General features: G+C 32.9%; 1 protein-coding gene across 4 annotated transcripts in view; it reads right to left on the bottom strand.

Moving 5' to 3' along the window:
- Positions 1-13,329, bottom strand: part of LOC131958314 (tyrosine-protein kinase JAK1) — a 20,371-nt gene extending 7,042 nt beyond the window's left edge. The window contains exons 1-13 of one of the 4 annotated variants that reach the window (XM_059323281.1): positions 13,160-13,279; positions 11,546-11,637; positions 10,342-11,227; positions 9,204-9,314; positions 7,775-7,932; positions 6,470-6,759; positions 5,753-5,899; positions 4,857-4,951; positions 3,838-4,053; positions 3,432-3,583; positions 2,822-2,969; positions 1,600-1,816; positions 331-429 (exon numbers count right to left, since the gene is read on the bottom strand). In XM_059323281.1, the coding sequence (XP_059179264.1) occupies positions 331-429; positions 1,600-1,816; positions 2,822-2,969; positions 3,432-3,583; positions 3,838-4,053; positions 4,857-4,951; positions 5,753-5,899; positions 6,470-6,759; positions 7,775-7,932; positions 9,204-9,314; positions 10,342-11,184 (2,476 nt within the window). In that variant the 5' untranslated portion in view covers positions 11,185-11,227; positions 11,546-11,637; positions 13,160-13,279. Of the gene's footprint in view, positions 1-330; positions 430-1,599; positions 1,817-2,821; positions 2,970-3,431; positions 3,584-3,837; positions 4,054-4,856; positions 4,952-5,752; positions 5,900-6,469; positions 6,760-7,774; positions 7,933-9,203; positions 9,315-10,341; positions 11,228-11,387; positions 11,442-11,545; positions 11,638-13,159 lie in introns of those variants that run through there. The other 3 variants (XM_059323282.1, XM_059323283.1, XM_059323284.1) reach the window with 3 other exon arrangements.
- Positions 13,330-14,830: the final 1,501 nt, after the last annotated feature.

Below are 14,830 nucleotides of genomic sequence, written 5' to 3'. Positions count from 1 at the left end.
TTTTACTTTTACTAATTATTTTCAAAAACTTAAAAATCAACAGACTACTTTAGTTTTTAAAACTTTTATATACTAAAATGTAGAAAATAAAACAAATATAAAAAACTTTCAAATAATAAGCTTTTAAATGCACTGAAAACAAGAAAGTAAAACAAACTTGCTTACTTTAAAACGCATAAGGTGATGTGGCGCACACTTTAAGGGTCAATAAAAATGTGTAGGTGATTTCATGAATGACCCAAGATTTTATTAAATAAAGTTGTTTTTTTAAGTGCTTTTTAAAGCTTATTTATATAGCGTTTTTTAAATTTGTTTATATATGTGCCTCACCAGTCTCATTGATTTCTTCTTTAATGTCATCGTAAAAGACATCTTTAAGTACTTCAGCATGAGTATCAAAACTTATTTCATCTGCTTTATTTCTGATGTCTGTAAATTAAAAAAAAAAAACCTCATCAATTTTTAAAGATTACAATGCACAAGACTGGTCTTCGCCTTTAAATAACAAACTTTGTTTAACTTTAGAGAGTGAGTTAACCAAATGTATTCAAAGGGAATATTTGGCTATACAATTTGTGTCAATAGGGAGCTCTCAGTTCAATCAATCAACCCTCTTTTAACACTTATTGTGGTAGGGGTGCCACAGTTGATTTCCACATAATTTTTCCCCATCTGTCTCGGTCCTCTGAGAAGTTCTGCAACGGGCAGCCCAGTCCAATAAATCTGCTTCATCCAATGATGTCTTTGCCTCCCCCTTATTCTCCCTCCTGACACCTCGCCCTGCATTATTATTTTGGATAGGCCGTTGGTTTGTGTGACATACCCATAACATCTCAGTCTCCTTGTTTTGACAAAGCTCAGTAGACTCTCAAAGGGACCAATAACATTAGTGATCTTTTCATGGACTTATTAATTTGTTGTGTTATCTCTGTAAGAGATCCCTAGGTTTCTGTATACAAATCTTATTTCCTAGGCCTGAATTCTTCTTTGGAGGTCTGTGTTTAGGGTCCATGCATCGCATCCATACAGGAAAACAGACATAACTTTTGTGCCAATAGATGTCTTCTTGCAAGTAGCTCTTGAAATCTTGCTTCTTTCCCTAATCAGATAGGATGGCGCCAAGGTACTTCCTCTAATATTTGGCCATTTACCCAAATCTCCTTTGTTGTTCACACTTTAAAAATTTCATTACAAATTTAATACAATAAGAATTCATGTAGGCCTATAAGACATGATACATTTAACTTGTAACTTTAGAGTTTGCAATGCCAGCTACTCAATTTATATTTAGTTTGAAACACCATTTAATTTTGCACACTTTCTTTTTCGGCTAAAAGAAAATTGTAAATTAAGATAATTCCAAATAAAAAGAGCACGAGTTTTTAAAAAGTTTCAAATAAACATTTTTTAAAGTAATAAAATTAATAATTTTTATAGGTGTAATAAGAAAAAGTGTGTTGCTTTTATCTAATGTATGTAATGAGAAAGTAAAATTGACAAAAGTTGAGCTTACAAATGTTAACAATTTTTTTAAATATGGCAGGAAGTGTTTGCACAATCCAACTTTAATTACTATAATTAAAACAGGAAAGCTCTTACCATCAAAAATGTTGATCAAGCTTCGAGGGGATGGACGGTCTATTGGGTCATGTAACCAGCATTGGGCAATAACTCTATCCCAGACCTCTTCCAGAACCACTTTAGCCTCTGGAGCTAATGCTGCACCTTCATCAAGAGTGCTGTTATCTGATTCTTGCACAAACGTGTCTATGGCCTTGGGTTTGGGGATACATTTATCCATCAAATAATCTTTGAGCTGAAAAAAATAAGTGAATAATACCTTTACATTTTTCCTGATTCTGATTTTAATACAAGTCAATTTAAAATAAGTACACAATGCATAAAAAATGACATGATTCCTTTTTTCATTCTTAATTGTAATATATTGGAGGGGATTTCCTCTAACACAATTTGCAGTTTGTCCCATTGACTCTGATTTCAGCCAGCTTTTCTTTCTGGTTTTGCTTCCATAGACTTTTTCCAGCCAAAAACAATCTGCAAGACGGCAGTTATTTGATTTTGGAGTTTTCTCTCCTAGATAGTCTGTCTCCAGCTATAAAGCCTCATATGCAACAACCCTCATCTTCCCGGCGTCCAAACTTGGGGCTTTTGTAGTTTGTAGTTATGCGACCACGCCCTCCCCATTTGTTTAAATATGTACAGATTTAGTTTGCTATTTTAAAAAACTTCTAAGGATAAAGACAGCTGTTAATTCATCAAGTACCCTTTGACAATTTATAGGGCAGATGAAGTTTCTGTGGTTTTGATATATGAAGAGATTCTGTTGTCTGTACAATGCCGAGCAACCTTTACTTTCTTAAAGCCAGGTACACATCAGTCCTGAGTGAAATTAGTGATCAACCTTCATGCATGAGCCAGAAAAACAGTATAATTGCTTTAGATTAAAGCTGTGTCATAAAACTCACTCCTAAACTGAGCTTAGATTTACTCTTAAAAATTATTTTATTTAAATTTCCGACACAACATTTTGCCTTTTGACCTACAACTCAAACAAGCACATGTTAAATATATTTTACATGACAAAATTTGTTGGGATCAAGAACAATCAAAAATAGTTTAAACAAAAACTTAAATGTTACAAGGCAAAGTGCTGACCACACTATCCTTTCATATGCCGAGGTCAATAAAACAGGTGAACCGTAAAGTTCGGAAGTGATACCTAACTTTTTTTAACAATGCGTGCATATATTATAACTAATAAAATTAAGAAAATACCTTTTTTTTTTCAAAAGCAACTTACTTCTTTACAACTGGTTAGATTGAGTTCTACATGGAACTGATCATTGCGGTAAATCATCTCACACAGGGTGGTACCCACAGCATAACACTCAGACTCGTAGGTTATTGTGGCCAAGTTGTTTCTTCTCTCTGGTGACAGCCAGGGGTATCTGAAATGGTTTTTAAATATAATAATTTGGAGAGTAAAACAAGCTTATACAGTATAAGAGGGTAGGCATCATTAATTTAAAACCTGTGCTTATTATACAGTTCATCATTGTAAAAATTATGCTTCAAATAATTCAATAAATAAATACATTTTCATTATTGTTTCAATTTTTAAAACACATTTTACTTTGCGTTCCGTACTTTAAATACATTGTACTTTATGTTCAGTGCTTTAAAAACATTTTACTTAATGTTCAATATTTTAAAGATTTTACTGTTTTCACAGTCATTAAAACACATTTTAGTTTGCGTTCAGTACTTTAAAAACATTTTACATTGTGTTCAATATTTTAAAGATTTTACTCTGTTTTCACAATTATTAAAAATACATTTTACTTCATGCAATCATTAAAAAAAAAACCGCATGTAATAGTGACACATTCTTAGGGCTTGATGTAGCTCACCTATCAATGTTGTTGACATCATCAGGTAAGGAGTCCAGGTAGGAGGAGATACCAGAGTGACCTAATTTGATAAGCGCCTGATCCAGTGGTTTATTTTGAAAGACCATAAATCGTCGAAGTCGGATACTTCCGTGGTACAATTTATTTTCTTTCTAAAATTCAAAATTGATAAGTAAAATCGATTAGGCATCTTAACTAAATAAGAGGATTAAAATTCCTACCAAGTTTGCATAAAAGATAATGGAAAATATAACTCCTGAGGCTAACAATATTTAAAATGTGCAAATAGGGCTGCAGGTGCATTTTCCAATTGCACCTTACACTTTTTTTAATTCTCTAAAATTTGTTACATAATGTTAACTAAGACATCAACATTTTAATTATTTGTTTCATGATCTCCACTCACCATGACATCCAAAATTTTAATAATCTGATACATGATCTCAACTTTTTGTTTGACAGTCTGGGGGTGAGTGCAGATGAAGGTCAAGAGGTCACTGTGGGGTGCATATTCCATTAGAACACACATTTTCTTTTCCCACAATACCCCATAGAACTTGAGGAAGTTAGCAGGTTTGCATTTGTGAAGCTTCATAAGGTCTTGAATTCCACCTCTGAAAGCCTACAGAGAAAGAAGAAAGTCTGTAACTACAAAAGATGATTTGATTTGAACACATTTTTAATCACGCTAAATCAGTTATCATTTGGATGAATTTTAATTTTTTTGTAATGAACATAAATTCTACTAAATATTATAAAAAAGGTTTTTGAAAGTTATAATATGTGATCTTTGTGGTTTAAGTATTAGGAGCGCTCATTTTTTTTTTTTACACTTTTGTTAATGGGTTTTTAGCATTGGTGGTCATTAAAACCTGAATCATAATATTTTCACTATGTGGGTGTACAACATTTTTATAACAAAGTTTGGAGAATCTAACAATTATAAACAAGAAGCACAGAAAAATAATTTTAAAATAACATGTTATCGTATACAGTATAATCTAGCGATAAATACTACACTATAGTACTTTAAGTACACACTAACTGATAACTTTTTAAAAGGAAAACACAAGTTTAGGAAGAAATGTTAGTTACATATCATAGTTAGTTTTCTGCTTCTTTATAATTTTCAATTATTTTTGTGTTCTCGATTACAGTAAACCATTGGTTTATTTTTAAAAATAATCATCTAGTATGATATGCGAAAGTGTAAAAAGATTTTATTTATAATATGATGATACTGCTAGCATTTTACATGTTAAATAGCTTATAAAAATTTAATTAACAGATGGGTATCAATAAAAACAACAATATACGCTATTCTGTAATTTAATGAAATAACCACCAACCCCAGATAGACAAAATACTAGACTATATAAATGCCTATATAATGTGATGGAACACCATGCAGGGGAGAACACCAACCTCAGCCATTTTACCATCCTCTGACTGCAGTTCTAGCAGAAGCATCTTCTGACTTTTGATCACCACTTCATATTTTTTTATAAAAGGGTTCTTGTCTGGTAACATAAAAATATGAAACTTGTTATAAGCTGGTGGTAAAAACATGGTAAAAAATAGTACAGTACATTAAAAAGGTTAGACATATATAAAATGCATTTAGAACCTAGTTATTCGAGGGTGATAATTTGTTTTAAGGAAAAGTGTCAGAGAATACTAGTAAAACTATATAATGTTTTGTTTGTATGTAACTCAAAGAGTTCATATCTTCAGTTAATACAATTTTTTTTTAATTGTATTAAATTGTAGCTCATCAATTAATTACATAGTTTTTCAATTACCCCTTTCAAGGATTGGCAGAAGGCTACATTTAAAACTGTCACATTGGTAATGATATCCACACAAAAAGACAAAGCCTTATTTTTGTTCATTTACAAACCCTTGTGGCCATTTCAACAGTATGTATTTTAATTAGTGTTAGCTAGCAAATTCTATGACAGAACGGATCAGATTCTAACAATGGGTGCTTAGAGTTAGGCAGAGACTTTTCTCATCCACTACACAGGGTGTAGGGAAGCAGAAGATAGAGTAATAATTACAATCACATGCATCTATACCATTCCCAGCAACAGACTTGCATAGTCTGAATCTTTAAGATTCCCCACAAAAAAAGGTGCAATAACTGAATGAATTTCCCACAATAAATGTGCATCTTTATAATTCCCCATAATAAAGGCACCTAATCCTACAATTCCCCACAACAAAACTGCATTACTTGCCTCTTTACAATTGCCATTAAAATAGGTGCAGTATACAAAAGCTTGCGATTAAGGAAAAAATGTAACCCTTTATTTACCAACCTTTGATATGTTTCCATCCTTGGCAGACATCCTCTCGTAGGTATATACCAGGGTCGTTAGACACCTTGTCTTCGATCGATTGATCCTGTTCATAGGGTTCAATGTTTTCAAGTTGAAAGAATTTATTGACCTCAGCAACCATTGGATCTAACTCACACCAAAAAAAATATTTTTTTTTTACTTTCAGATTAAACATAAAACAAATGATTTTAAAATGTATGTAAAGTAACATTTTTAAAATTATTGGCTATTTCAAAAACTTAATGATTAAGAAAATAATTAATCTTTCAAAAAGTTAAGAGTGCTGAATCTCACTTGAAAAGTAAGATATTCATCAAAGACTCAGGATATTTACACTAATTTACAGAGTAAATCTCAAATGTAGTTTTGCAAAAGATTTTAGCATCCTACTTTTAACAAGGGCTAAATAACTCATCTGTTTTTAAATCATGGCATACAGAGGGATTTTGTGGTCAACACCATTGCAAGCCAACCCTTATCTTCCAAGTTTTATCCAGATAACCATGAGATCGGGGCGGACTATATAAGATCACATACTCTGAGTTATTATCCAATAATAAACAACTCTTCCAGCTTTACTGATCTCAATACTGGGTATTCTGAGTATTCAGTTGGGGCAAAGAGGTCTTGCAACACGACAGAACTCTTTCTACTATTTTACTTTCTTAAAACACTACGCCCAAAATCCTCACTCACAATTTGTTGGGTTTATCTGTGATCCAATAGTGTCCTTTAAATGTTTTTTTAACTCCACATGAGAATCATAGACTACGATATCTTGCCTGTCGGAACCTTTAATCAACTTGAAAGTTCGGTCATCTGAACATTCAATCAGATGTCTTTGAAACTGTGCTTCATTCCCAGAAATACAATAAACGACAACATCATAGCATTTGTAGTGAGATAAACTTTCGTGGATCAGAAAAATTTTCTTTCCTGGTTCAAGTCTACCGTGGTCCTTGAGAAAAGATTCTGCAGTTTCATGGCTAGAGATAAATAAAAACATCCAAGGTCATCAATATGTTCTAAGTCTGCTAACATTTTTATATTAATACTGGATATATTAAAACATCTAAGATCAATTTATTCTAAATTTTCTGAGGTATTAATATATATTAATACATATAAATATAAAAATTAAAAAAGGCCACCCATACAATTTAAAGAAAAGTAATAATTAAAATATGGATTTGTTATAAAAAGGACATATTCAAAAAATAATATTCATGTTAATGGTCGAAAGTATGTTTACTAGAGGTTAAAAGTTTACTTAGTCTGAAGAAGCTCACTTACACCAGAGGCCCAAACTTTACTTACACCAGAGGCCCAAACTTTACTTACACCAGAGGCCCAAACTTTACTTACATCAGAGGCCTAAACTTTACTTACACCAGAGGCCCAAACTTTACTTACACCAGAAGCCCAAACTTTACATACACCAGAGGCCCAAACTTTACTTACACCAGAGGCCTAAACTTTACTTACACCAGAGGCCCAAACTTTACTTACACCAGAGGCCCAAACTTTACTTACACCAGAGGCCCAAACTTTACTTACACCAGAGGCCCAAACTTTACTTACACCAGAGGCCCAAACTTTACTTACACCAGAGGCCCAAACTTTACTTACACCAGAGGCCCAAACTTTACTTACACCAGAGGCCCAAACTTTACTTACACCAGAGGCCCAAACTTTACTTACACCAGAGGTCCAAACTTTACTTACACCAGAGGCCCAAACTTTACTTACACCAGAGGCCTAAACTTTACTTACACCAGAGGCCCAAACTTTACTTACACCAGAGGCCCAAACTTTACTTACACCAGAGGCCTAAACTTTACTTACACCAGAGGCCCAAACTTTACTTACACCAGAGGCCCAAACTTTACTTACACCAGAGGCCTAAACTTTACTTACACCAGAGGCTCTTTTTTTAAAATATAAGAGTGGTCTAATGTGACATATTGCAATCAAGCATTTTCTTTTGCACAGTGTACTTACGCAAGTGGCCCAAAGCTAACGAGGTCATGGTTCATCTTGGCTTTTGCTGTTTGAAGTTCTAGGCTCAAGCAGATGTCATAGCGGACGTAAAGCCAGAAGAAACCCTGCACCATTGAAATAAAGGACTTGGCTGCCTCCTCTTGTTCAAATTGTAAATGCTTCAGATAAAGAAATGTATCAATGGGTTAATTACACAGCTGGTGGGCCAATAGAATACTTGTGTTCAGTTGAGTTAGAAACAAATTAATAACACAAATTGGCCTATATATATGTATATAAAGGTCTACGTATGCCAATATATAGTTGCAATAGGTGACATCCCTAATTTGTGCATACAATCCACCTATTAATTCATATGGAAAAAAGCATAGTTTTTTTTTAAGTCACTTGATTTTGGTGTTCCCCCCCCCCCTCTACTGTCGTTCATTGACTTATCTGTTAATCAAAATACTCAACAAGCCTTTATTCCTCTTTCACTTCTTCAGTTGGTGTCACACCCCCCCCCCCCGGATGATAGCTTTAAAGTGTGCGCAGTTAATAGTAAAGATGGTTATCTATAGTCAGATTAATACAGGTGGATTACCTCTTATTAATCATTAACTGAGATGGCAAAAAACATTTTTCTTCTAAATATTTTGCAATTTTTTGTCATGGTGTCACCCCCCCCCCCCCTAAATGGTGTCCGCACCCCCTCCCCCGACACCTATGCAACTAGTATACAAGACACAGCTGCTGAGACAACTTGTGTTCAGTTGAGTTAGAAACAAAAAAAAAGCACCACAACTAGTAACCAATATCTGGGTCATGTCTTGTCTATAAAGGTGGTATGATTGATCTTAAGAAAAAACAAGTCAAAATCAAAGGGAAGGTTAAAATTGATATAACTTGACTTTAGTCAGAACTTAGAGAAAGTAATTATTTTAAGTTAATTAAAATACATAGGGAGTAAAGTATTGTTACAGTTAATCAGTAGAGAAAATTAGTCATGCTACATTTCTATGTTTTGTGGCATTGCAATTCCAAACTTAGTATGTTTTTGTGTAGGCCTGCTTAAACTATCAAGGACATTTTCTTTAACGAAATTCTGCATTTTTATCCATCTAAATTAAAATAGCTTAGAGTTGAACTTCTGACCAAGGTGGTGAATATATCAAACATTACAATGAAACATTCACAACATCTAAATAATTATCAACTGATTCCACTCCTAAAACAACTGCGTAATGTCAATGTCATATTCAAACTAATCAGTATGGTCCTTGTTAATTAGCCAAGATTTAATGTAAAAGACATAGTTTACTGCTATGTATTTGCTATATGAGCAAAGAGTAAGAGTGAAAAAAAATATTTAATCTTTACAACAAACCATAATGACTGCACCTACAAATCTTATTAACTTAAAAAATAAAAAAAATTAAAATGAACTTACTTTTGGAGCCTCATTTTTTAACTCAATCAGCACAGTCCAAGCACGGGCAAGCAGGTTCTTTGGCCCCTCTAGTTTGATTGTAAATATTTCTAAAAACATGCACTGCAGTACCTGTTGTGGTTTTTTAAAATCAGAAACTGTTTTAGTTAAATAAAATATTTAACTGGCAACAAACAGCAGAAATAGTAATCATTTAGCATAAAAATAAATAAGAATATACAGATAAAGCAAAGAGTACATTATATTATGAATATTTTTGTATTTAACATTAAGTACTATACTGAAATTCAGAATTAAATGTCCATAGTTACTGGTAGTTAGTGCCTACATGGTTGTTAATCAGAAAGGAAAAACCATAATTTTGGCTATTCTCATCTATACAAGGATGAGAGTTTGTTAAGCAGTAACCTTACAGAAAGCTGGCTTGAAACTTCCTCATGTCTTTTATTTCCTAACCTGTCTTAAATGGGTATCAGACAGGAGTCAGGCCAGTGGCCAGATATATATGGGTGGTTACTAAGTCACATGATGCAGATTTTTTAACTCAATGCTCTTTTAAATAGGTTTAAGAATTAGGTACTATGAACAAATGGATCGAACACACATACAACACTTATTTGAATGAAATTTCTTTAGCTTAAAGTTAAAGTATATAATTTAGTATAAGACCTTTATAAAATGGCTGGTTTCTTTATTAAAGTTGCTGAATGTAGAGTTAAGGTGGATAACCCATGACAAACCATGCTAACATCATGTTAGGCAAAGTTTAAGACAACTTTATAATTACAGTGATAGATTCTTTAGTACCAAAGAATTTCTTTCCCTCTACACTAGTTACAAACTGTTTCATTTCCAATACATAATGGAAATGAATATTTAGCACAGATCTCATGTTATTTGAATAAATAATTGACATGTTTTTTCTAATGTAAATGTAAATTATAGTGAAGCATCATTTTGGATCTAAAGAAGGTTGATACTTTGTTGACCAATGCATAGGAACATAATAGCCAGTACAATGTCTATCTGCATGTACTGTTTGACATGTATAAAGGTGGTAAAACCTAGGCTTGAAACCAGAATATAAAATCAACGCTACTCCTTAGAAAAATCTCTGTAAATAGAAACGTTTACTTACTTCACCATAAAATAAAGCTGGTTGATGATTTTCACCAATGAGGTTAATGGTAACAGTCACTTTGTCTAGACATCCATTGTTCCCAATGCTGAAGGCTTCATACTGCTCCACCCAGTAGGTAGGCTCAGCTTCAACAATCTTATCATAAAATAACTTTTTGTAGTAATACAGTTTCTGACCTGTCTGCTTCATCTTGCGGATGTTATCCTTCAACCCATTACATATCCAGTAGTGGTCAATTATTTTTTGACTGATCAGGCGCTTCCTGATGTATTTTGAGAAGAGGCGATCTAACCTCCAAAACCTTATAGGGGGTTCTCTATATTTCTGATCGACTGTTACTGAACTGTCGAGGGGCAAATTTTTAGGGAAAAGCATAGCTATGGTGAGGATAGTAAAAAGCTTTTTGTCATCAAATCTTTTACTTTCTCCAAGCTTGCCAGTTAGGAATTCATCCAGCATCTGCAGGATTAAATATTCCAGCATCACATTGTTTTTCAGGTCAAAAATTGACGAGGAGGGTGGAGGACGGAAACGAACTTTCAGCATATAATTTCTCGGCTTCTCTGAGGTTTTAGCGAATACATAGTTATGTGGAAGCCAGTTGTTTTCTTCAGGGCACATCAGTAGGCCAAACATTTGCTCAAACTGAGGTCCAAACAGTTTATCATCTGTTGTGTTCGCACATATAGTTCTGTAGATGTGTTGTAGGCATATTTGCAACACACCGTAATAGGTTAGATCAGGTCCTTCAACATTAGTGGGTATAATTTTAGGCAAAATGCCTTTATGAACAAAGCTTATTTTTATGCTATCAGATGTATTAGTACTATTATCAGGCATCTTGCATCAGAAAATCCTCTTCAGTTTAATTGCTGTGTTTTAACTGCAGAAGAAAAGTAAAAGAAAAAAAAACAGCATAAAAATTATGCATCCAATGGTTGATTTAAAATCTAAGCTGTACTACTATACAGATTATTGTGTCGTATAAACATTGTAAAAAAAACATAACTAGAAAATTCTGATATAAATAATATAACATTTACTTTTTTGACAGTTGATAGTTATTTAACTTTAACAAGCATCCATAGTTCTTTTAAATCTGTTTTAATGTGAAATGCTCTAGTTGAATATGAGTGGAACTTAAAATTTTATAAGCCTAATTATTAAACTCATTTATCAATAGTCTTGCATGGCTACTTACGGTGTTATGGTTTTAACATAATAGTCGTACTTCTGATTTTGTAGGATTTTATAGAGTCTTCTGTAGGATGAGGGAAAACTCTGCTGGTCTGGCTAATCAAATTAATATTTTAATGCAAGACTACAAAGTTATAATTAACACTCCAATCTAGATCTAAGACAGAAAATGTTTGCAATTTCTTTTTTGGCATTTATTACAGCACAACTTTTTTTTGAAGAAGGCTTGGTTAAAACAGAAAACTTGATTTTATTTTCTAACCCCAAAAGCTCAAGAAACATCTATTACAGGTTTTTTAATAATGCCACAATAACGGAATCTTCTTAAAAAGAGATATTTATACTTGTTAGTGAAATGCACTAATATAACTTGCCAATGTCAAAGCTGACCCAAGCCATAACGCAAGTTGCACTATAGCACTAACTTACTTTCCAAAACTAAACCTGATACAATAAATCTAGCAACTAACAATGTTCATAAGAGACCATTGTGTATCTGACACTAGTTAAAAAAAGAACTCTTGCTTTATTTATATTATGGTAGAAAACAGATATTTACATTCCATTTTCTGTCTCAATTTAGTTAAAGAATGAAATAGAAAATGAATATTGCTCTTTCTAATAGCATATTTAACACAAAAAAAGGTTTAAATAATCACTTTATTTATATATATATATATATATATATATATATATATATATATATATATATATATATATATATATATATATATATATATATATATATATATATATAATATATGAGCTGACCCGCTGTGTAACATACGCGCTATTTAGTTGTTTTTTCTCTAATTTTCACTACTAATTCATAATTTGTGAATATGACACTACCAATGCTGCAACTGAAAACGTTTTGCTTTAAAACACTATTGGTAGCTCATGAAGGACCATCATCCTCCAAGCAGAACTTGTTATTACCTCCCCTTAGTTTCAAATCGAAAAAAAACCAAATTATCTACCCCTAATCAAATCTAATAGCCATCACTAAGTCGACTCGGATCTAATTCTAATTCTAAATAATTAAATAGGCAGATGCTAGCCAGAAAAAGATGCGCATGCGCAATGGAGAGAAACTACGACTTGCCATCGCGGAGATGTGTTTACAACCACAGAACCCTAGCCCTAGCCTAACCCCAACAAATAATAATCCTATCCATAACCCTAGCTAGCCCTTATCATATCCCTAATCCTAACCCTAGCCATAGGTCACTGCGCATGCGCAGAACTATCTTTTTTTTGCCAACTAAGTGGAGACGTTGGGGAGAAAAATCTTTTTCCGAGTAGTCACTTCATAATTATTAATTATGATAATAATAAATATTATGGGCCTAGGCTACTACTACTTAGATAGTTTTATTAGTAGTAATGTAGCCTAGTACTAGTAACTAGAATCTAGTAGATCTAGTTTTATAGTTTTCGATAGTACGTCAAATCGGCCGCTAGTAATGTGAAAAAAAAGGTGACTCATTATTACTCATTAAATTTCAGTATAATAATAATTATTTCACATTTTTAGGAGGATTTAGCGATTTATGTTTTGAAAGTTGCAAAAATGTTTCAAAGTTTCTTTTATGTAGAGATCTAGATCTAGATCTACCTGTTTTTAAACAATCGTACTAAAACTTTTCAGGAATAAATAAAGACTAGCGATGTTTTCATCTGATGCAACAAAGCTCATTTACTGTAGATTGTAGAATGTAGATATAAAATAGATCTAGATCTAGAAGCCATCTTGTACAGGGGAAACCACTCTAATTTACAGATGGCCGCTGTTTATACAGCTTTAAAATCGGAAGTTATTTCGAGTCGTCACTTTGAATCCCGGTCAGAACGTTCCCCCTGGCATGGCCTTAACCAACCGGCGGCTTTGTTGCATTGAGTTAAATATAAACTCAAAATAATAAAAATAGGCCTATAGATCTAGGCCCCTATGCCCTATAGTATACTATAGTCTATACAATCTACTTTCAGTTTCAGTGTGTCGTGCCTTAACCAAGTTTGTTGTTAACAAAGTTTTCGGTCCTACTTGTCATTACCATTACAAATAGTTAAGGCAGAAATTTTTCGTTATCCTGGTTCTTTCAAGTAGATCTAGAAATCTAGATCTACATCTGTGTTTAAAGTTTAAATGATGAAGTTTTAGATCGAGATCACTGAAACAGGTGAACTCTACTTCAGCTGCCACTCTTTTCTTTAAGGTTTCAATGTGATGGGAAATGTTTACTTTTTATTTTTTTACCCAGCTTCATCCCAAATCAAGATGAAGCAATGGAAAAGTAGTCAGTGTCTTCACAATTAAAAAGTCAAAGTAAACAACACATTTGAAGGTCTTTTTCTGAAAATGTTTACGGGGACGAATGCAAAATGATATCAAAACCATATCTTTTCTGTTATATATAATATATTATATAGTTAAATATATGGCAGGAAACAGATTAGTACCGCAAAATGCATATTCGGTCTTCGCCGTTCATAAACTTTCTAACCAGACATCGTTCGGGGATTTTGTTTATACTGATAAATAGAGCAAGGTTTTTACAAGCTTCGTTAGCAACATTTTTGTGGAATTCGTTTTTTATGACATTTTGTGCCGCGGCGAAGGATGCGAAGTATGCAAATCTAGACGGAATGGATCTAGATCTACTTGGAAAGTACGTGTACTGCACTAATGAGGTAAGAAATAATATTTTGTAAAAATAACTATTATTTTTTTATGGATTTTTCATTAGAAATGATTGCTGTAAATTATGAAAGTAAAAAAAAGTATATTTGAATGCGTTTTTTACTTTAATTTGAACAAAATGACTGCCGAAAATTACGACACATCGGCGTCGCTGAAAGCGGGAATTTCAGTTAATTTTTTACGGATATAAAATTGTATTTTTTTACTCCGAAGCATGTATTTAAATAACTGTTAAGTTAAATCTATTTAATTCTGTAAAATATAATTATTATTTTGCCGTAGATACTTTTTTTTATATTTTTAATGATTTTCTGTCGCGGAAAATCGGTATTCGCACCATGCACGCACACGTAGTAAAACTAGACTTATCTTTAAAACACGAGAATCTTGAGTACACTGCGAATAACAAAGTTTTTTAATTTTAGTTTACTTTTGACTTTAAGCCATTTGTTTTAAATCGAAATTAATTGATAATGTAATTATTTCAAAGTAAAAATTTTCCGTCGCAAATTGGCTTCTAACCTTCGCCACTGAACCAGCCTACGCACGACATTCGCGCGAGTCTGTTTCTTCGCAATAGTGTCG

This window comes from Physella acuta, unplaced genomic scaffold, assembly GCF_028476545.2.
Source record: "Physella acuta isolate Inbredline_101_S28 unplaced genomic scaffold, ASM2847654v3 ptg001316l, whole genome shotgun sequence".
In the NCBI taxonomy this organism is placed as follows: domain Eukaryota; kingdom Metazoa; phylum Mollusca; class Gastropoda; family Physidae; genus Physella; species Physella acuta.
The sequence above is the reverse complement of the archived record's forward strand: the minus strand, read 5'-3'. Positions and strand labels throughout refer to the sequence as shown.